Genomic DNA, 20,451 nt, shown 5'->3' with positions numbered 1-20,451 from the left:
ATATAATAAATAAATAAATCTTAAAAAAAAAAAAGCAGCTGGAGAGATGGGTCCATGGGTAAAAACACTTGCTTTTGAAGAAGACCCAGGTTCAGGATCAGTAAGCCACATGGTAGCTTACATCCATTCATAATTCTAGATCCAAGGGACCTTCAGGTACTTGGTACACATATAGTACACAACTTAACATGCTGGCAAAACACTCATAAGTAAAAAATAATCTAAAAAAAAATTAAGAATAAAAAAGCAGGGCAGTTTTTAACTGGGTATAATGGGAAACACTGTAATACCAGCACTCAAAGAGCTAAAGTAGAAGGATCTCCAGTTCAAGTGTACCCTAGGTTACAAAGTGAAAGCCTTATCTCAAAAGCAAAACAGGGCCAGTGAGAGTAGAGTGGAGAAAGGCCACCAAACATGACCACCTGAGTTTGATCCCTGGGACTCAAATGGTTGTAAAGAAAGAACCAACACAGAGCTCTCCAACCTCAACAACCCCCATCTCAGTTTTTAAAATTTAAACAGCCAACTAAAAAAGTCTCTTTCTACCCGGGCGTGGTGGCACAGGCCTTTAATCCCAGCACTCGGGAGGCAGAGGCAGGCGGACAGCCAGGGCTATACAGAGAAACCCTGTCTCAAAAAACCGAAAAAAAAAAAAAGTTCCTTGGGCAGCAAGATGGATCCTCTGGTAATAGTGCAAGCTTAACCATGTGAGTTTGACCCCTAGATCTCACTGTGGAAGGAGAACCAACTTCCACAAGCTGTGCTCCGGCCTCCCTGATGAGCACACATATAATGTTGTTTCAAGACAAAGTTTCTCTGTGCAGCCTTGGCTATCCTGGAACTCTTTCTATAGACTAGGCTGGTTTTGAACTTTGAACTCAGAGATCTGCCTGCTTCTGCCCCCCAAGCGATGAAATTAAAGGCATATGCCACCACTGTCTGGCTGCTCCTGAATTTTCAAGTAGATTACCTTGCACCCCAACTCCAGCTCAGATGCTACAAAAAAGTCAGAAAACCAATACCTGGCTACAAATTTTAGCAAGCAAAAAAATCTTTCTCTATTGCCAAGAACTGATATTAGGGGGCTGGAGAAATGGCTCAGCAGTTAAGAGCACTGACTGTTCTTCTAAAGGTTTAATTCCCAGCATCCACGTGGCAGCTCATAACTGTCTATAACTCCAGTTCCAGGGGATCAGACATAGACACAAACGTGGGAAAAACACCAATGGACATAAGTAGTCAAGGATGTCCTTGAACAACTCCAAATGCTGGAATTACAGCAGATCACTATGTCTTATACCAGCTCCGAAATTCCCATTGGTTGCTTCCCAAGCATCCAAAAAAGGAATACATTTAATTTTTTACTTAACTATGGCCAGTAAGATTCAAAGACCATTTGAGGTTTTATTTTGTTTTGTTTCTCCAAGGAGTGAAAGGCTAAGTTATGAATTTTACTCTGAATTATGCAATTCCAGTTTCTAAAAGATCTGCCTTCTGGAAGGGTGATATTCTAGTTTTTGGTGCAATTCTGATGCAAAGTACAGCTGTCCTGTACAGTCTGCTATTAAAAGAAAAATTTAAAAGTCAAGGTAGGCCCAACTATCCAAGTCTGCCAAGTTTCAACACATCTGACTAAGTTAAAGACAATTAACATTTGACCTCTGTAGCTCAGTGGCTTTAGCAATTGTAGAGCACTCATATTCCTATATCTAGTGACTCAACGTCTCAACTGACTGCCACAAGCAAAGAAAGAAAGGAACTCAAGTCAAACCAGGGGCCTTGCAGGATTTCCTCTTCAGGTCCCCAGTGAGATCAGGCCATTCAGTAAGCATGCAACTTTCCAAGGCTCACAGATCCTCACACCCTAATCAGTGTTTTGGCTGAGGGACTTTATCAGCAAATGTTTACCAATTTTTATCAAGTGAATTTATAAATATCCTACTGAACTGGGAACTCCTAGCAAACAGATTATGTCTTGTGATGTTTCTGGGAAAAAAAGAAAAAACTGAATACTTTTTACTCTTCAAAGAAACTAAAAACATTGACAAAACAGCATGATGTACCCACCTTAATCCCAGCACAGAGGAGGCAGAGGCAGTGGGATCTCTGTGAGTTGAGGCCTGTCTATAGAGAAAGTTTAAAGACAGGACTAAATAATTTTGAGAGAGCCTGACTCAAAGGGGGGAAAAAAAGATTTAGGCTGGGCACTATAGTGCAAGCTCATCATAATCCTAACAGTTAGGAGCCTGAGGATCTCAAATTCAGTTAGTGCACACTACATGGCAAGATTTCCTTCTCAAAACACAAAACACTGGGTAGGGTTGTGGGCTCAGTAGTAAAATACATGCTCATCTTGTTCAAACTGCACCGCCAAAAAAAACTTTCTTAATAATTATGTATTAAATGACATTTATAATAACTATTATAAACTGAAGCACTATACCAGAAATAGGAACGCACAAAACCTTCTACATGACTAGACTGTTTAAGGCCAGTATGACCACTTAAACAAAACCATTTCTAATCTCTAATCCACTTCTGAAAAAATCACAGGATGTCTATGCATAACTAAGATCTTCAGTGCTGTTATCTCGCCTGTGGAATGTTCGTGGATTTACTTCACGAGTCTCTTAATATTCTCACTTTATAGGTAGTAAAACACTCAAGGATTTAGAAAGGACTGGAGAGCAAGCGCTCTCCCTCAACTGGACAGTATATGATATTTCTGTCTTTCGGGAACACTCCCTTCTCTAGTTGAGTTTGCGGTGCCCACAATTGAACACAGGCCACAACTGGTCCTTCAGAACCAATTTAAACGGCATGACACAAGACAGTCCTTGTGCAAGCAGTGTGCAAGGCGGTCCAGGCAGTTCTTACAGAGCAATTAAGTCACCTGGAGCTCTGTGCTTTGGTGGTGACAGGTGACCTCCTGGGCCAGACCAACCGGCTACATCTACGACTGAGTCCTCCCAGTCTTGCACTCAGAACCACAGGTCACTCATCAAGTCCCCACAGGGATTCTAAGGGATCTTGCCACCGAGGGGAGCCACTGAAGGCTGGCCAACAAGGCCGCCACGCCCCGGGCTCCTCCGGGACCTCAGGTAGGCTCATGTGCTGCGCTGCTGCACTAACTTCGACCCCGGAGTCACCTCAAGAGCATTCGTGACGCTGGGAGGGGCTATGCCCCACGGGAACACCAGAGGACTCTTGGGGATGGAGCTCAAAGCCGTCTAGAGCGCGACGTCCGCGGTTTCGGGCTCATTTGACGCTCAAGGCCCGCTCGGTGGCCCCTCTCCGACCCCCAGTCTCCCGCTCGCTCGCTCGCCCGCCTCAGCCCGCTTCCGGCCACCCCCCGCCCGACGTCCCCTCAGGCTGAGGACGAGTCGCGGGGGGACAGCGGAGCAGAGCTTCGAAGAAGGCCGCCGCCATGCAAGGACCCGGGAGGGGAGGACGGGGCACAGAGCGGACCACTCACCGTCAGTGGCTCCGCAGGTCAGTCAGTCTCCGCGTCTGCGACTCTCTCTGTACCTTCGCAGCCGAGAGGGCGAGCGCCAGGACGGTAGGACGTGCGCACGCAGCGAGGGGCGGAGTCACCAGGCCACGCCCCCAGGCGCACGGCAGCTAGCGGGAGGCTCTTGGGCGAGCCGACACTGCCTTCTGAGAAAGCTTCGGGAGTGGGGAGTAGTAATGTTAACCGGAGAGGAAGGAAGCGTGTCAGCCAAAGCCAACTGCTTGTTGATCGAGAGTGGGGGCTCAAGCCTGGAATCCCAGCACTCGGTGGGGGACAGGGGTGGGGTTGAGGCTGGAGAATTCAAGAGCAACCTGGAGAATTCAAGAGCAACCTGGGCTACAGTGTGAGCATTTGTCAGTGCTCAAACAAAAACACAAAAGGGTTGGGAATGTAACTTGTTGGGGAAGAATTAATAGATTCTTTTTGGGGGGGCGGGGTGTTTCGAGACAGGGTTTCTCTGTATAGCCCTGGCTGTCCTGGAACTCACTCTGTAGACCAGGCTGGCCTCGAACTTAGAAATTCGCCTGCCTCTGCCTCCCAAGTGCTGGGGTTATTAAATGCATGCACCACCACTCACTGCCCAGCACTTAATTACTTTTTTAACTATTAAAGTTTTGGTTTGGTTTTGTGCTGGAGATGGAATTCTAGATTTTGAGTAAGCTCTCTTACTGAGTTATGCTGAGGGACATTTCTGTGCACTCTGTATTCTGTCTGATTCCTGTACCCAGAGGTCCAGCTCCAGTCTCGACTTTAGTATGACTCAGTATTTTATAAAATATTATTCTCTATCACCTCCTGATTGGTTAAATAAAGAGCTTAATAGCCTATGGCTGGGCAGGAGAGGATATGGCAGGACTTCTGAGGCCAGAGACAGAGAGAGCATCTCAGGTGGGAGAGAAGGGAGACAGGAATCCGAACAGGAATGAAGGAGGAGGAGCCAGAGCAAGCCTGAGAAGGCAGGAAAGGTCCACATGGCTGGGAAGTAGGCCAGCATACTTGGTTAGAATAGCTTAGAGTCTGCCTGGCTCTGCGCCTCACCTTTATAATAAATATAAAGGTCTCCGTGTCATTAAGCAAGGAGGACATAGAAAAGTTCCTTACTTTTGCAGAGTTATGTCTCCCCAACCCAACAAATGTTCTCTTTCTACCTCTCTATTATTCAGGTGCACGATGCACCCACAAGCTAGGAAGATTTCCACACTAGAAGCTTTAACCAAATTTGCAGAATCTTTTCCTACTCAACACTATTCACAAAAAAAACAACAAGTTCTGGAAGCAGCCTAGATAATCTAATTGATGACCAAAGTATGAAGGCAGTTTCTGCATGAGCAGGACCAGGGTGTTGGATTTTATTGGGACAGAGTTACAAGAAAGTAGTTTATGTAAGCTCTCCTCAGAGCCTTCTTTTCTGTGTTGTTGTTGTTGTTGTTGTTGTTGTTGTTGAAAGAGGACACACTACTAGGGATTGAATCCAGGATCTCCAGCATGCTAGACAAGAACTCTCCACTGTGCTATATTATCAGAGCTTTTCATGGTGAACATTTCCAAAAACCAGAGTACCACCTCTTTTCTTACCTAATTTATTCATTGCTAGATCTGTCCTGGCACCAATGGGTGTCCTAATATCATAACGATTTAAGGTCCTTCAGTCCCTATGGCTTCCTTTTGTTTTGTTTTTCTAGACAGGATCTCAATATGTAGCTCTGGCTGTCCTGAAACTCTGCAGACCAGGCTGGCCTCAAACTCAGAAGTCTGCCTGCCTCTGCCAAGTGCTGGGATTAAAGGCATGCGCCACCACTGCCAGCTCAGTAGGGCTTTTTAACAAAGTAGAGGCAGTCAGGTGTTCTCCTGGGGGTAGGTGTGATCATTAGGGCACTTGATGGGTGCCAGTTGGAAGCAAGATAGATTAAAGAGACCCATCTCTTATTGAGGCACTATACAGGTGTTGGACTCTGGTAAAGTCAATGGCTGTTAAAACCACTGTTAGTGATTTTAACACTAACACTTAGCTAAAGGCAAGCACTCCTTCTAATGTTTGTGGTTCTAAAAGTAAGCAAAGATGTTCAGGACGGTCCAGTGTGACTCTTCATTTGATGGCTGCCTTAGACTCTTTCTTGCTGCCTACCTGTCTTTAAGGAAAGGACTGTCATCCAAATGGCTGTTCTTCTGCCAGAACCAGACATCTGGAACACCCCACAGACACCTCAAGAACCAGACATCTGGGACACCCCACAGACACCTCAAGAACCAGACATCTGGGACACCCCACAGACACCTCAAGAACCAGACATCTGGGACACCCCACAGACACCTCAAGAACGCTAACTGATGATCACAGATGATCATATGGGCTCCCGAAGGCTGGTTCAAACAGTTTGTATTGGACCTTTTGATTTCACGAGTCTCAGTGAATTCAAGATGACCTTACAAAGATGTGCACCTAGGCTAAAAGAGAAGCTCTTTTCCTCGTGGCCTCGCAGAAGGATGGAGATCAGTGCTAAGAGGCAAGGTTGATTATAGTGTTGGTTCAGAGTCTCAGACCCTAAGACCCTGAAGACTTGACAGTTCTGTGCCCAGGGCCTTGCAGTCTTTCCTCTCTGGTTCCCTCAGTCTCAGCTCTTTGCTCTTTCTTGTCTCTCTGCATCCACTGTCCTTCCCTTTTTTTTTTTTAAGATTTATTTATTATTATATATAAGTACTGTAGCTGTTTTCAGATGCACCAGAACAGGGCGTCAGATCTCATTACGGATGGTTGTTAGCCACCATGTGGTTGCTGGGATTTGAACTCAGGACCTTCGGAAGAGCAGTAGGTGCTCTTAACCACTGAGCCATCTCTCCAGCCCCTCCACTGTCCTTCCTATGCTGGTTTTTCTTCATCTGTTCAACTTCCTTTTCTGATGTCAAATAGTTGGCTGCCTTGACTTGGTGGTTCTACACACCACAGAGCTGCCTCTTGAGTCACCCATTGTAGGTCTCTCTTCTCCTCAGAGGTCGCTGGCCACTAGTTCATGAAGGCAGAGGAAGCAAGAGCAGAAAGCAGGGTTCAGAGGGCTGTGAGGATGACGGACTTGCAGGGACACGGTCAGTGAGACAGCTCTACTTTACTCTTCCAGGGGTAGGGTATATAAGGCTTTTAGGGTATGGGTGGACAGGGCTGATTGGTCCTAAACACATTACCTACTTACCATATGGGCAGGAGTGGTGGATTGGTTATAACACAGCACCCAGTTATCATTCAGGTGGGAAACTAGAGTGGAACTCGTGTACTGAGGCATCCAGAGTTTGTAGAGAGCTCTGCTCAGGGTCACAACCCAGATAAAGTCAGGCATCTGTGCTCAGAGACACTCTCTAAGTAAGGTTAGTCACAGAACAGGAAGCTCCTCGGAGGAAGGAAGTCCTCCATTTTGCAGGGAGCTCAGAGAGCTAATCAGATATGGCAAACTGTGACCTTAAGAGCAGGGTTCTCCAACAACCCGCCATTTCCACTTCTGTCTCTGCTGCCTCCTCCATCTTAACTCTTGGCCAACTCTATTGAAAAGAGGGAAGAACAGAAATAACACAAAACCAAAATTCATCCAGTTAAGAAGCTGCCGGGCAGAACTATGGCAGCTATGCCAGCTGAGAGAAGTCTCCTGGCAAACCCACGAGTTGACCCTACACAGCCTGACAAGGGTGTTTGGAAGAGAAACCAGTCATAGCCCTCTGCTTTGGACAAACCTCAGCTATTTGTTTTGGCCAATCAGTCTTGCCTCTTAAGCACCAATGAGAGATACTGAGACTTGCGCTTGGACCATTCAGAGCCTAGCTTTTTAAGACCAATCACACTCATCTTTTTGCTAGGCCACAAGAAATCCTGTTTCCCCTCTTCCCGAAATGGAAATAGTTGCAAGATTATTTAGAGTTCACTGGGGCTCTTGTTAAGCAATACGTTTGTATAGCAGACTTTCAAACAGCCCTTGCTGAAGAAGCTGTGCCTTCAGCAGCTAAAGCAGTCACTACAATCATTAGTTTTCTCTATGTGGCTGGTGTTGGCACAATACAGCCCAGCTGGCTGTTTGACTGACAATTCTTTTACTTAAGTCAGCAAGACCAAGTTCAACAGCAGCTAATTAGGGAATTGGATGGTCTCAGTTCCCCAAAGGTTCTGCTTATCGGCAAGAAAATGAAACCGAAGGAGTGTTTACAATAGGAACTGAAGAACTTAGCATCAACATCAAGGAGTGATTTTAACAGATGTTTGCAGTGTTCTACAATTGCTCAGCACCTGCCTGACACCCCAGTAAGATGTGGATTCCCTTTGTCTCAGAGGCACAGAAGCATAATATCATAGGGTGGCAGAGATGACAAGAGATATACACAAAATAAATTCATAAGTGGATGCCCACGCTCCAATACATGACCTCTCCCCTTATCCCAAGCTGCTGTAAGCAACCATAGTGAAATCATTATGGAAAAAAAGGGGTGTGTAGGGCTAGAGAGCTGCCTCAGAGGTTAAGAGTACTTGCTGCTCTTCCAGAAGATGGCAGCTCAGTCCCCAGCACCCATACCAAGCATCTTACAGCCAAATGTAACTCCAGTTCAGTGGAGCAAACACCATCTTTTGTTCTTCACAGACACCTGTAGTCACATGCACACACTCACACACATATTCACAAAGGCAAAAATGGAATAAAATATTTTTTATAATTTATTTATTTTTCATTCACTTTAGAATAAAATATTTTAAGAAAACAAGTAGCCGGGCGTGGTGGTGCACGCCTTTAATACCAGCACTCGGGAGGCAGAGGCAGGCGGATTTCTGAGTTCGAGGCCAGCCTGGTCTACAAAAGTGAGTTCCAGGACAGCTAGGGCTATACAGAGAAACCCTGTCTCGAAAAACCAAAAAGAAAAGAAAAGAACAAAACAAGTATGAAAATAGAGGATGGCTGGGAAGGAAGGAGATGAGCAGGAGAAGAACTAGAAGAGATAGTAGGGGGCGAATGTGGTGACTTTATACATGCATAAAATGTCTACCCATTATTACAGATAACTAACATATGCTATTAAAAGAAAATTCACAAATGCCATGCATTTGTAAATATAAACAAAAATATAAATGTGAATTCATTTATTTTTTAAAGATTTATTTGTTTATTTTATGTGTATGAGTACACTACTGCTGTCTTCAGACACACCAGAAGAGGACGTCAGATCACATTGCAGATGGTTGTGAACCACCATGTGGTTGCTGGGAACTGAACTCAGGACTTCTGGAAGAGCAGTCAGTGCTTTTAACTACTGAGTCATCTCTCCAGCCCTAAATGTGAATTTATTAAACAATAAGCACATGCATTTTTTTTAAAGCAAGGGTCACTATCTTACAGAGCATAACCATCCATGCATAGTGATATATGCTTATAATACCAGTATTCTGGAGACAGAGGCAAGAGACTCCAATATTTGAGACCAGCTGGGCAATATAATAAGACCCTGTCTCAAAAAACAAACCATGGGCTGGCTAGAGAGATGGCTCAGCGGTTAAGAGCACTGACTGTTCTTCCAGAGGTCCTGAATTCAATTCCCAGCAACCACATGGCGGCTCACAACCATCTGCAATGGGATCTGACGTCCTCTTCTGGTGTGTCTGAATATACATAATACAGTGAATATACAGTGCACTCATATACATAAAGTAAATAAATAAATCTTTCAAAACAAACCAAAACCAAAACAAAACAAAACCCACACATCAGGTGTCAAAAAGTTGGTGAATCTCTGTGAGTTCAAGACCAGCCTAGTCTACCTAGTGAGTTTCAGGACAGCAAGGACTATATAGAAGAGATTCTGTCCCAAAACAAAAAACAAAACAAAACAAACAAAACTGTTCTTCCAGTGGACTGAGTCTGATGTGTAGCACCCACTCCAGTGGCTGGGGGACATCTGTAACTCTTCACACTATGGCCTCTGCAGGCAAAATGAACTTATATGTAGACCTGCCCACACACATACATACACAAAACTAAAAATGATAAAAATAAATTAAAAAATAAACACATCAAAAACAAACGATTCCCTGAGGTATCTGAAAAGCTAGGTTTACAGGAAACTAAATTAATCTGGTGGTGTTTTTGGCTTCCACAGGAGCTGCAGTATTCACAGCTTGTTGGTTAACTAATTCATCAACAGTCATTTGCCTGTCTTAGTGCAGGCACTTCTTCCAGAGCTATTAGCAACCAAGCAACGAAATACATGCTCTAATTTATGCTCTGGAGAAGATGCTAAGGAGAAATTTGATATGAGACAAACTAAGGACTGGAAAATGGATGGTGCACTCAGCAATAACTTTTCAGAGAATTTATATGGCACATCCAAGTGTGAGCTGAATAGAAATCTCACTTGTCTTTAAAAAGAGCCTGGTGGTGGTGGCGGCGGTGCAAGCCTTTAATCCCAGCACCCTGAGGCAGAGGCAGTCGGATCTCTGTGAGTTTGAGGCCAGCCTGTTCCATACAGTTCCAGGACAACCAGGGATACACAAAGAAACCCTGCCTCAAAAAAAGAAAAAAAAATAAATAATTTACAGTTCCTACAAAAGTTAATTAGACATACAAAGGAGTCCCACAGATAGCTTTCAGAGGGTTAAGAGCCTTTAGGTGACAGCCAATGTGTGCAAATGAAGATAGATGCTCATGTATTTATTAAAATAGTAAACAAGTCAACCAGGTGTGGCACCAGTACTGGAAAGGCAGAGCCTGGTCTACATATCAACTTCCAGGCCAGATGACTACATCGTGGGACATCGATAATACCAATAACAACAATAATAAATAGCAATCCTAATAATAAATAATACCAAAAGCATTTTATGAGTATAGGTCAATGTTTTACGGAATGTAGATATAATCAGCCAAGCATGGTAATTCATACCTCTAATCCCAGCACTCGGAAGGCTGAGACAGGTATTATGTCTAGCAGAAACCCCACCTCCCGCTCTCAAGCCAGACACAACGCCACGTGCACTTAGGCAAAAAACGGACTTGCACACTTGTGCCAGTGTGCTCACTCGGGCGCTTAAACCCAGAAGCAGCAGGAGCGTGAAGGGAGGAACCATCAGGCCATGGAGCACGGGGGAGGGCAGGTTGAGTGAGCAAGAGAAGGGCCAGGACCAGGACCTCAGGCGCCCCCCTGGAAGCGTGGCAACTGGCAGGTCACACACTGGCGCGGTCTGAACGGGCTCTGTTAGGGTAGAAGGGTTCCAGTAGGGGCTGGCGGCTTGCACAGAATTGCATCCCCCCTTTTTAGTGGACTCTGCTGTAGGCCTGCAGATCCCGCCAAAGCCCATTCTCGGACCCTTGTTTTAGCCTTTTGTCACCCGAGTTGTGGTCTGGGGACTTGGTACTGGGTATTGCCAGACAGAATCTCGGGACGCGTTCAGGGACCGGACGTCTCAGGGTAGAGATTCTGCCCTTCGCCAACTCTGCCACCCCAGGCCTCTTTGGATCACGCTCTTTGGGCTCTGGACCCCATGGCTGATAGGAAACTGGTGGTGGTTTTTGGAGCCACAGGTGAGCGAGCCGGTCCTCCGGACCTTTGTTTGTAGGAAGAACGGCTGTGGTTCTCATACATATGTGTGGTTGGGGGCGGCAAAACCTGAAATTGTAAAACCTGAAAAGCCTTACGTCCGGGATGTCCCACTCATAGAGACGCAGAGACAGAGATCGATGCAAAACGCAAGAGGTTTATTGATCCAGCATGCTGGGGGCGTCCTGAAATCGGGATGGAAGCGACCCCGAGTAGCTAAAGCACACACCTTTTATACATTTTTTAGAGCAGTTCTCAGTCACAGTTTAGGGCTGGTAGTTTATCATTGGTTAACCCTTAAACGCATTAAGGGGGCAGACTAAAGGACCGGAGACATTGTGTGGGCTTTTTTAAACAACCAGAGGACCATCTCGTAGCGAGTAAACTTAAGGACGGGAGGCCAATTCTGGGAAAAGAACATCTTGACATTTACTTAACTTTTTACAACAGTGGTCATTTTGAGCTACCACAAATCTTACAAAAGCAGGTTGGTTTTGAATATATATATGCAACTAAATATATATGATCAAGCGTGGAGTCGCACACCTTTGATCCGAGAACTCCTAAAACAGAGGCAGGAAGCCGGGCGAGGTAGCGCTCACCTTTAATCCCAGCACTCAGGAGGCAGAGGCAGGTGGATTTCTGAGTTCAAGGCCAGCCTGGTCTACAAAGTAAGTGCCAGGACAGCCAGGGCTACACAGAGAAACCCTGCCTCAAATAAACAAGAAACGAAACCAACACGATTCATTCTCCCATCTCCCTTCCATTAACCTGTCAACCACTAATTTACTTGGGGTTTACCCTGTTGACTTTCATGCAAATGGAATCACACTTGTGTCCTTTGGTGACTGTCTTCTGTCAGTTCAAGATTAATCTACAATTTTTTTTTTTTTTGATGTACTGCTTGTGAGTGCACATGTGAAGGTCCAGGTGGTCACACTTGGCTGCAAGCCTCTTGCCTCCTGAGCCAGCTCACTGGCCCACAACTACATTTCTAGCTAGCAGCACGTGTATATCCATGTCCTTTATATTTTTATGTTTTATTTAATACTTTTTTTTTGAGACAGGGTTTCTCTGTGTAGCCCTGGCTGTCCTGGAACTCACTCTGTAGACCAGGCTGGCTTCAGACTCACAGAGAGCCACCTGCCTTTGCTCCTCAAGTGCTGGGATTAAAGATGTGCCACCACTGCCCTTAAAGAATGGCTCTTAATGGAGATGAGGCTTCTTTGGGGATGAGGACACAAGGTGGCAGAGTTAGATAAAACTGGCTTCACAATTTAGTGATTACATTAAAAGAGTTTTATTATACATTTTATTCCTTTGTTGTTATTGTGTGTATGGTGCTTGGGATTGAACTTAGGGTCTCATAACATTCTAGGCAAACACTACCATCAGACTACACCATCAGCTCTTATTTTTTTATTTTATTTTTTATTATTTTTGGTTTTTTCGAAACAGGGTTTCTCTGTATAGCCCTGGCTGTCCTAGAACTTACTCTGTAGACCAGGCTGGCCTCGAACTCAGAAATCCACCTGCCTCTGCCTCCCAAGTGCTGGGATCAAAGGCGTGCGTCACCACCGCCCGGCTCACCATCATCTCTTAAATTATACATTTTAAAAATTTTTTATTTATTTTTATTTATATAAGTACAGTGTAGCTGTCTTCAGACACATCAGAAGAGGGCTTCAGATCCTATTACAGATGGTTGTGAGCCACCATGTGGATGCTGGTAATTGAACTCAGGACCTCTGGAAGAGCAGTCAGTGCTCTTAACCGCTGAGGCATCTCTGCAGCCCAAATTATACATTTTAAAGTAAAGAGCCACTTACTGAAGACCTGACTTCAATTCCCACCACCCGTGTAAGGCAGCTCACACTGTCTGTAATTCTAGTTTTAAGGATTCTAAGCTCTCTCTGGCTTCCAGGAACACAAGGCACACATATGCTACATATGCATACATACATTACAAACACTCATACACATAAAATAGAAAACTTTCCAAAAAAAAAAAGGGGGGGGTATCAGGCATGTTGTGGTGTGGTTCATCCCTGTATTCCCAACATTCTGGAGAATGAACCCAAAGGAGAAGGAGTTCAATTTCTCTAAACAAAAACACCTATTGAGTTCAGGGCCAGCATGTGCTATATTTGAGTTTCAGGTTAGGGCACACAGCAAGATTGTCTAAAAACAAAACTAGCTAATCTCCCCACAAATACAGAAAACCTAAAGACAGGTTAAGGAGACACCATGTTTCTTGGACAGGCTTGCTTTGGTGGAGTGATCCCTTCTAGACTGTTCTTTCACTCTGACTCTGGTGGTTGTGACATATTTGACTCTTCACAGGTGCGCAAGGTGGCTCTGTGGCCCGTGCATTGCTAGAAGATGGGACATTCAGGATTCGAGTGGTAACAAGAAACCCTGAGCAGAGGGCAGCCAAAGAGCTGAAGCAGCAAGGTGCTGAGGTAGTGCGAGGAGACCAGGACGATGCAGCTAGCATGGAGCTGGCCTTGGCTGGAGCCCATGCCACCTTCATTGTGACCAATTACTGGGAGACGTGCAGCCAGGACCGAGAAGTGCAGCAGGTAGGTATGAGGAGCCGGGGCTTGGTTTAGTGTGTCTCAGACAAGGCCTGTGGACCCCAGTTGATCCAGAAGGTAGCTCTGATTTGCGAGGGAGGGTGGAGCACTGAAGCCCCTGCTATTTTCCTTACTGTTCTGCAAACTGATGGAGGACACACCCTCTACCTAGTTCCTGAACCCTTTGCAGGGATAAACCACATACATCCCACAGCACTTGGGGCAACGATCTGGTTGAAATAGATTTGTGTCCTTACTCCTGGAAGCCCTTGTGAGCTCCCTGGGGTCATGAGAACTACTCTGAGTAGTTCAAAAGCACAGAAATTGCCTCACAGTTCTAAAAGCTGGAGATGCGCCGTATTAAGGTGTCGGGAAGATCACGGACCTTCCTAGAGCTTGGGGAGAAACGCTTCCTCCGTGCTTCTGTGGCTCTGGGTGTGACTAAGCCTATGGCTGGGTCACACCACTATCTGCTTCCATATTCTCGTGGCTTCTTGTGTTTTATTCTGGGAGGGAGGGGTAAGGCCAGGTCTTGCTATGTAGCCCAAGTGGGCCGAGAACTTGAGGTCTTCAGTGCTAGGATTGTAGGCCAATGCCACCATGCCTGGCATCATGATGATGATGATAGTTATTATTTATTTATTTTTACTTTTCCTAATTCTTCTCCAACAGCCCCACCAGTGGGACCAAGTATTCAAACAAGTGAGCCTATGGGGGCTGTCCTCATTCAGATCACCACAGGGGTGCTGCCTGCATTTATGTCTGTGTACCACTTCCATGCAGTATCCACAGAGGCCAGAAAAGGGTGACAGATGCCCTAGAAATGGAGCTGCAGACAGTTGTGAGCTGCTGTGTGGATGCTGAATACTGAATCTTGGTCCTCTGGAAGAACAGCCAGGCCTCTTAACTGATGAGCCTCCACTCCAGACCCTCGGCTCATTTCTCTTAGGAGAATACTTATTTTGGATTTAGGAGTCATGCAATTAATCTAGGATGGTCAAATCTCAACTCTGAATGCTACGTACAAAGACCCTGTCCCCAAATCAAGTCACATTTACAACTTTGCAGGGGTAAGCTACGGGCAGGTCTTTTGGAGGGTTGCAGTTATATACCCCCAATTTTAATGACAGATCACTGTTTATTAAGCAGTGGAGTCACAGTGGCTAGACCACTTGTCCCGGGTCACACAGAAGTCCGTTCATCTCAACCCAGATGACCCTGAGTGGCTCATGTGCTCAACCATGAAGCTGTATCTTCTCCAAAGATGGCTCTGAGCTCTCCAACGGTATCAGCTGAGTGCCATGGTCACAAAGGCCATGGATTTGCACACCAAAAGGGCTTCTGTGCCCTTCCCAAGGCAGATCTGCTCCGACTTAAATCTTTCAATTTTTTTGTAGACATTGTCTCATGTAGCTGAGGTTAGCCTTGAACACCTGATCTTCCTGGCTTCACCTCTTGGCTCCCTTTTCCTTAGAAAACCCATGAGCTTAAAGGTGATCCTAGAGTTGGCAAGCTTTGTGTAGTGCTGTACATGAACATTATTCCTGAGCAGAGAGCTTCCTTGGGGTAGAGGAAGAGGATCAGGGACTCATGCTCTTCCTCTTGCCCTTGTGGTCTCTTCTTTCCTGCTTACTAGGGCAAGCTTCTAGCCGATCTAGCCAAACGCTTGGGCCTCCATTATGTAGTGTACAGTGGCCTGGAGAACATCAGGAAGCTGACGGCTGGGAAGCTGGCCGCAGGACACTTTGATGGCAAAGGGGAGGTGGAGGAATACTTCCGAGACATCGGTGTTCCCATGACCAGTGTGCGGCTGCCTTGCTATTTCGAGAATCTCCTTTCCTATTTCCTGCCCCAGAAAGCTGCAGATGGAAAAAGCTTCTTGCTGGGTGAGTGCCCTACCCCACACAGTGAAACACAGTTCTCAGCACATGGAGCATCAGCGGTAGCCCAAAGTGGGACTGTTGTCAGATCACTCTGGTCCAAGCCTGGGTCCCCCGACGTTAGGCTTGAGACTAGACATGTCATCTAGGTAGACCGTGACTCCGTGTTCTGGGAAATGGTTTAACCCTGGTCCCTTGGAGGAGTGAGAAACCCAGCCAGGGTTACTCCCGTTCTCAGAAGAGGGAGGCAGAGCATGTGGATGGCGCTTGCTGTCCAGTTTGTAAATGAACAGGACGCCCTGGCCCAGCTTGAAAGGAACCTCAGCCAGCTTGTGTCCTGCCAGTTGGTCAGTGGGTAGATAGAGCAGGAAGTACTGGAGGCGAGGTTGATAGGGCTGGTGGCTGCTGGCCACTCTTTGCCTCTATGAATATCACCTTCTATGAGGGTGCTGGTGTTGTTGGCACAGAGATTGGGAGTTCTACCCACCCAGGGAATGTCAAACCACTGGCACCACACAAAGACAAAGACCAACACTGATGTGTGTGGATGCCCAGAGAACTGACTGCTGGGAAACCCTCTTTGTTCTCACAGACTTGCCCATGGGTGACGTCCCCATGGATGGAATGTCTGTGAGTGACCTGGGCCCCGTGGTGCTCAGCTTGCTGAAGAAGCCAGAAGAGTACGTAGGGCAGAACATCGGGCTCAGTACCTGCAGGCACACCGCAGAGGAGTATGCTGCCTTGCTTAGCAAGCACACTGGCAAGGCTGTACATCATGCCAAGGTGGGTTCCTCCCTTCCCAGAGCTGGGATGCCTCAGCCCCTAACTCCCCAGACATTTTTCTGTTTTGGTTTGGTTTTTGGGTTTTTTGTTTTCTTTTGTCTTTGAGACGGGGTCTTACTATGTAACACTGGCTGTCTTGGAACTCACTATGTAGACCAGGCTGGCCTCAAACTCAGAGGTCTACTGGCTTCTGTCTCCTGAGTTCTGAGATTAAAGGTGTGTGCCATTACTCCTGGCTAGGTTTTTTTGTTTGTTTGTTTGGTTGGTTTTTTGTTTTTTGTTTTTCTTGGCCAATTATTTTATGTGCAAATGCACGCGCGCGCGCGCGCGCGTGTGTGTGTGTGTGTGTGTGTGTGTGTGTGTGTGTGTGTGTGTGTGTACATGTATGTGCCTCAGCATTTCTGCAGAGAACAGCTAATGGCAGTCAGCTCTCTACTTCTACCTCATGAGTCCTGGGGACCAAACTTAGGTCATCAGGTTTGACAGTAGGTACTTTTACTGAACCATCTCACTGGCCCCCACAGGGGTCTTCTGGGGGTGGGGGGTGGGAAGGACTATCTGAGCAATGATTGTTAATCCTGTGGCTCTTGACCCCTTGGGGAAGGGTGGAGACATCTTTTTATAGGAGTTGCATATTAGATATCCTGAATATCAGGTATTTACAATTCATAACAGCAAAATTACAGTTATGAAGTAGCAAGGAAGCATATTTTATGATTGGGGGGGTGTCACCATAACATGAGTGACTGAATTAAAGATGCAGCATTAGGAGGGCTGAGAACCACTCATCCAGGGCTTCCTACCCCTCAGAGCTAGGTTTAAATCTAAGCTAATGCCATACTGTTTCTGGGCACTTACTTACATGTCAGGGTGAAAGTTCTGACTTAGTTTTGACCGAGAGGACTGAAGTTTCCAGGAAGAAGGAGTCAGTTAAGTGAAATCTAAGAGTCTGCCAAGCCCCTCTGTAGGACGGGTGTCAAAGGGACAATGGGAGAGACAAGTCTGGTCTCTTTCTGCTGACCTCACAATTCTTGTCCAGGCCTCCAGATACACTGTTTTTAATATTTCTCCTTCTTATGAATCTAAAGCCTGTTCATTAAAAACATCCTGGGAAATGCTGAGTCAAGACATCTACGTCACCCACAAATCTCTCACACGGACCCAAGCAGAACATCAGCGGGAAGTGGGGTCTGGGGAGCCGATCCTGGGCTTCAGAGCCTGGTTCCAGCCCCAGAGCTAGCCCAGGAGCCTGGACACATTCCATGACCTGTCTCTTACCTATAGAACAGGTATACTAATAGTATCCACTTTCAAGGGTTGCTGTGAGAATTAAATATAATAATAGACAAAGCTTCCTTAATGGTTTTTTCAAGACAGAGTTTCTCTATATAGCCCTGGCTATCCTGGAACCCAATGGGTAGACCAGGCTGGCCTCTAACTCAGAGATCCACCTGCCTCTGCCTCCCAAGTGCTGGGATTAAAGGCGTGCATCACCAGAGTCTTTTAAAACTGTTTTGTGTATGTGCCGCTAGCCTGGTCTACAGAGTTAAGTTACAAGACAGCCATCTGGGGTGAGAGGCAAATGAATAAATAAAGTGCACTAAGTGGCCATGCAGCCTTAAAGAGAGGCGGGACTAAGCTATGAAGACGGAGCGCCTGAGGAGCACAAAAGGCTAGATTGGGTTTGGGAGGAAAATAGGAATAGTGTCGGCTTTTGAACAAGAAAGTGATACTGTTGATTTCTGCTCTGAAAGGCAGGATGGATGGCTTTCATCCCATGACCTTAAAGAGTAAGTAGTCTTTGAACTGATGGGTGCCAGGTAGCAGTGAGAGCTCTGGTTTCCATACTTCTGGCTTTCTAGTTGCAAGTGTTCGTTTGGCCTTACGGCAAGGACTTGAGTTAGTGGCTTTAGGGCCAATGTAGTTTTGGGTGATACCTAGCCCACCCTGGCTTTCTAGGACTCTGGAGGAAGCCAGTCTTCCTGGCATCACCAAGGCTGTAGAGGAGACAGACATGGTGGATTCTCTGTTTCCAGACAACTCCTGAGGATTACGAGAAACTTGGTTTCCAGGGGGCTCAAGACTTGGCCAACATGTTCCGTTTCTACACCCTGAAACCTGATCGGAACATTCATCTGACCCTGCGACTCAACCCCAAAGCCCAGACACTGGACCAGTGGCTGGAGCAGCACAAAGGGGACTTTGCACAGCTGTGATCTTGAAGCATTTGTAGGGACAACAAGCACAACAAACACTCTTTCTTGTATACAGTTCTGTGTTTGGGTTTTTTTTCCCTCCCAAATAAAACCATTGTTATCACAAATGGTTTCCCAAAAGAAAAGGCCTCTGTCTGTGGGAAGTGAGCTGGAGGGGCAGCTGCATGAAAATGGGCCCTGAGACCACACAAACAAAACCAACAAAACTGGAATAGGAGGCGCAGGCTTACTTGGTGTGTTTAAAGTCATGAAGTACTTACTCGACTCTCAACCCTGAGCATTGTGCATGCACTGGGAGGCAACACCCCTGAGTGTTTGACACCCCTGAATACCCCCAGGCAGGCAGGACCACAGGCACTGAGGCCACCTGTGCATTCACTCTAAATTGTTGACGGAAGACTAACTGTAGTAGGTAGGCCTAACACTACTTGTATTCTAGCGCTAAGTGCTGGCCTCCAAGATTTGGAGTCTGCAAGGAGCTTCTGGGAACCTGCCTTCAGTTAATTCTGACTGGTAAATAAAGATGCCAGCAGCCAATAGCTGCGAAGAAGAGAGAGGTGGGGTTTAGGTGTCTGGGCTTGGGACTCTGAGGAAGGAGAAGAGAGGAGCCATGCCTTAGGAGGGTGTGCAGGAGGGAAGGAGGGAGAAACCAGAGCCATCACATAAAGGAGCCAAGAGAATGCGGCCCAGAGGGCTGCTCAGTTGGGTCAAGAGCAGCCAAGATGGACACAGAAACTAGTAAGTAGTAACTCGGAGTTCTGGGTGGGAGGTGATTGCAGCAGCGTGGAGGTTAGGCCCTGCTACTGTGCTGCTTGAGGCGGATTAAAATTGAACAAACAAAGATGTGGCAGAGCCATGGACTTGAGGTAATGGTGCCTGTGGCTAAGACTTGCACGATAGGTCAACTTAGCTCTAAGCTTTTCAGAGGGAGTAACAAAGGCCCAGAAAACCCAAGTCACTTGCTGAGATTTCATGATACCTCTGTGAACTTCAACCTGTGTATGGGTTTGTTTTTTGGTTGTTTTTTTTAAAGATTTATTTATTTTTTGTATGTGAGTACACTATCGCTGTCTTCAGACACACCAGAAGAGGGCATCAGATCTGTGGTTGCTGGGAATTGAGCTCAGGACCTCTGGAAGAACAGTCAGTGCTCTTAACCACTGAGCCATCTCTCCAGCCCCTGGGTTTTTCTAACCATTAGCACACTATCTTTTTGCTGTCCATTCCTAACATCAGACTCCTCTAGCAGGGAAAGGAACAGTGGTTCCATCAGGTTCATCTACCATGGACTCTTGGCTGAGGAACGATTTACTGTGTCATACCCTAAAATATGGGATAAACAGACTAAAGCTATGCTGTCTACCTTGAGGAAACTTTTGTCCTTTGTGTGTGTGTGTGTGTGTGTGTGTGTGTGTGTGTGTGTATAGCTGTGGCTGCCCTGGAACTTGCCCTGTAGGCCAGGATGTCCTTGAACTCTGAGAACTGCCTGCCTCTCTCCACAGTGCTGGTACTAAAGGTGTGCTCCACGACCATCCAGCTGAGGGAGTTATTTAGTAGGAAAGCCACAACAATATATATAGAGATATTAAAGACCTCAAGGTGCAAAGAACAGATGGAAATAAATAGCAGGTGCCTGGTATGATGGGTTAGGGCTGTGCATGAAATTAAGATGTAGAGTATGAATGCACAAGACCCCAGGTTTCATCCCCAGCGCACGCGCGCGCGCGCGCGCGCACACACACACACACACACACACACACACACACACACACAAAAGAAAAGAAAAACTTAGAAATTAAGGGAGAAAACCAATCGATCGACCAGTGAAGAGGACAGGAAGCAATAACGATGCTGAAATCTGAGGGCAGGCAGGAGCTGTCTCAGAGGAATAGAGGGAAAATGCAATAAGAAGTGAGGACTTCTGAACC

General features: G+C 46.3%; 2 protein-coding genes across 5 annotated transcripts in view; one reads left to right on the top strand and one right to left on the bottom strand.

Moving 5' to 3' along the window:
* Window positions 1-3,586, bottom strand: part of Hmox2 (heme oxygenase 2) — a 40,382-nt gene extending 36,796 nt beyond the window's left edge. Inside the window, exon 1 of the mRNA NM_001136066.2 lies at window positions 3,476-3,586. The gene's annotated coding sequence lies outside the window, so the exon portion shown is untranslated. The remainder of the gene's footprint in view (window positions 1-3,475) is intronic.
* A 7,004-nt stretch (window positions 3,587-10,590) lies between these two features.
* Nmral1 (NmrA-like family domain containing 1) lies at window positions 10,591-18,630 on the top strand. 4 transcript variants are annotated; one of them, NM_026393.2, is made up of 6 exons: window positions 10,591-11,052; window positions 13,412-13,650; window positions 14,317-14,346; window positions 15,281-15,530; window positions 16,117-16,307; window positions 18,344-18,630. In NM_026393.2, the coding sequence occupies exons 1-6, from the start codon at window positions 11,013-11,015 to the stop codon at window positions 18,521-18,523; spliced, it is 930 nt and encodes a 309-aa protein (NP_080669.1). In that variant the 5' UTR covers window positions 10,591-11,012; the 3' UTR covers window positions 18,524-18,630. The 4 variants fall into 4 exon arrangements, with proteins under 4 accessions (NP_080669.1, NP_001277690.1, NP_001277691.1 ...); NM_001290761.1 differs by lacking the exon at window positions 14,317-14,346; NM_001290762.1 differs by lacking the exon at window positions 14,317-14,346 and having other exon boundaries at window positions 18,267-18,630.
* The last annotated feature ends 1,821 nt before the right edge of the window (window positions 18,631-20,451 follow it).

Source organism: Mus musculus, chromosome 16 (genome assembly GCF_000001635.26).
Source record: "Mus musculus strain C57BL/6J chromosome 16, GRCm38.p6 C57BL/6J".
NCBI classification, from domain to species: domain Eukaryota; kingdom Metazoa; phylum Chordata; class Mammalia; order Rodentia; family Muridae; genus Mus; species Mus musculus.
This window is presented reverse-complemented; position numbering and strand designations above follow the sequence as displayed.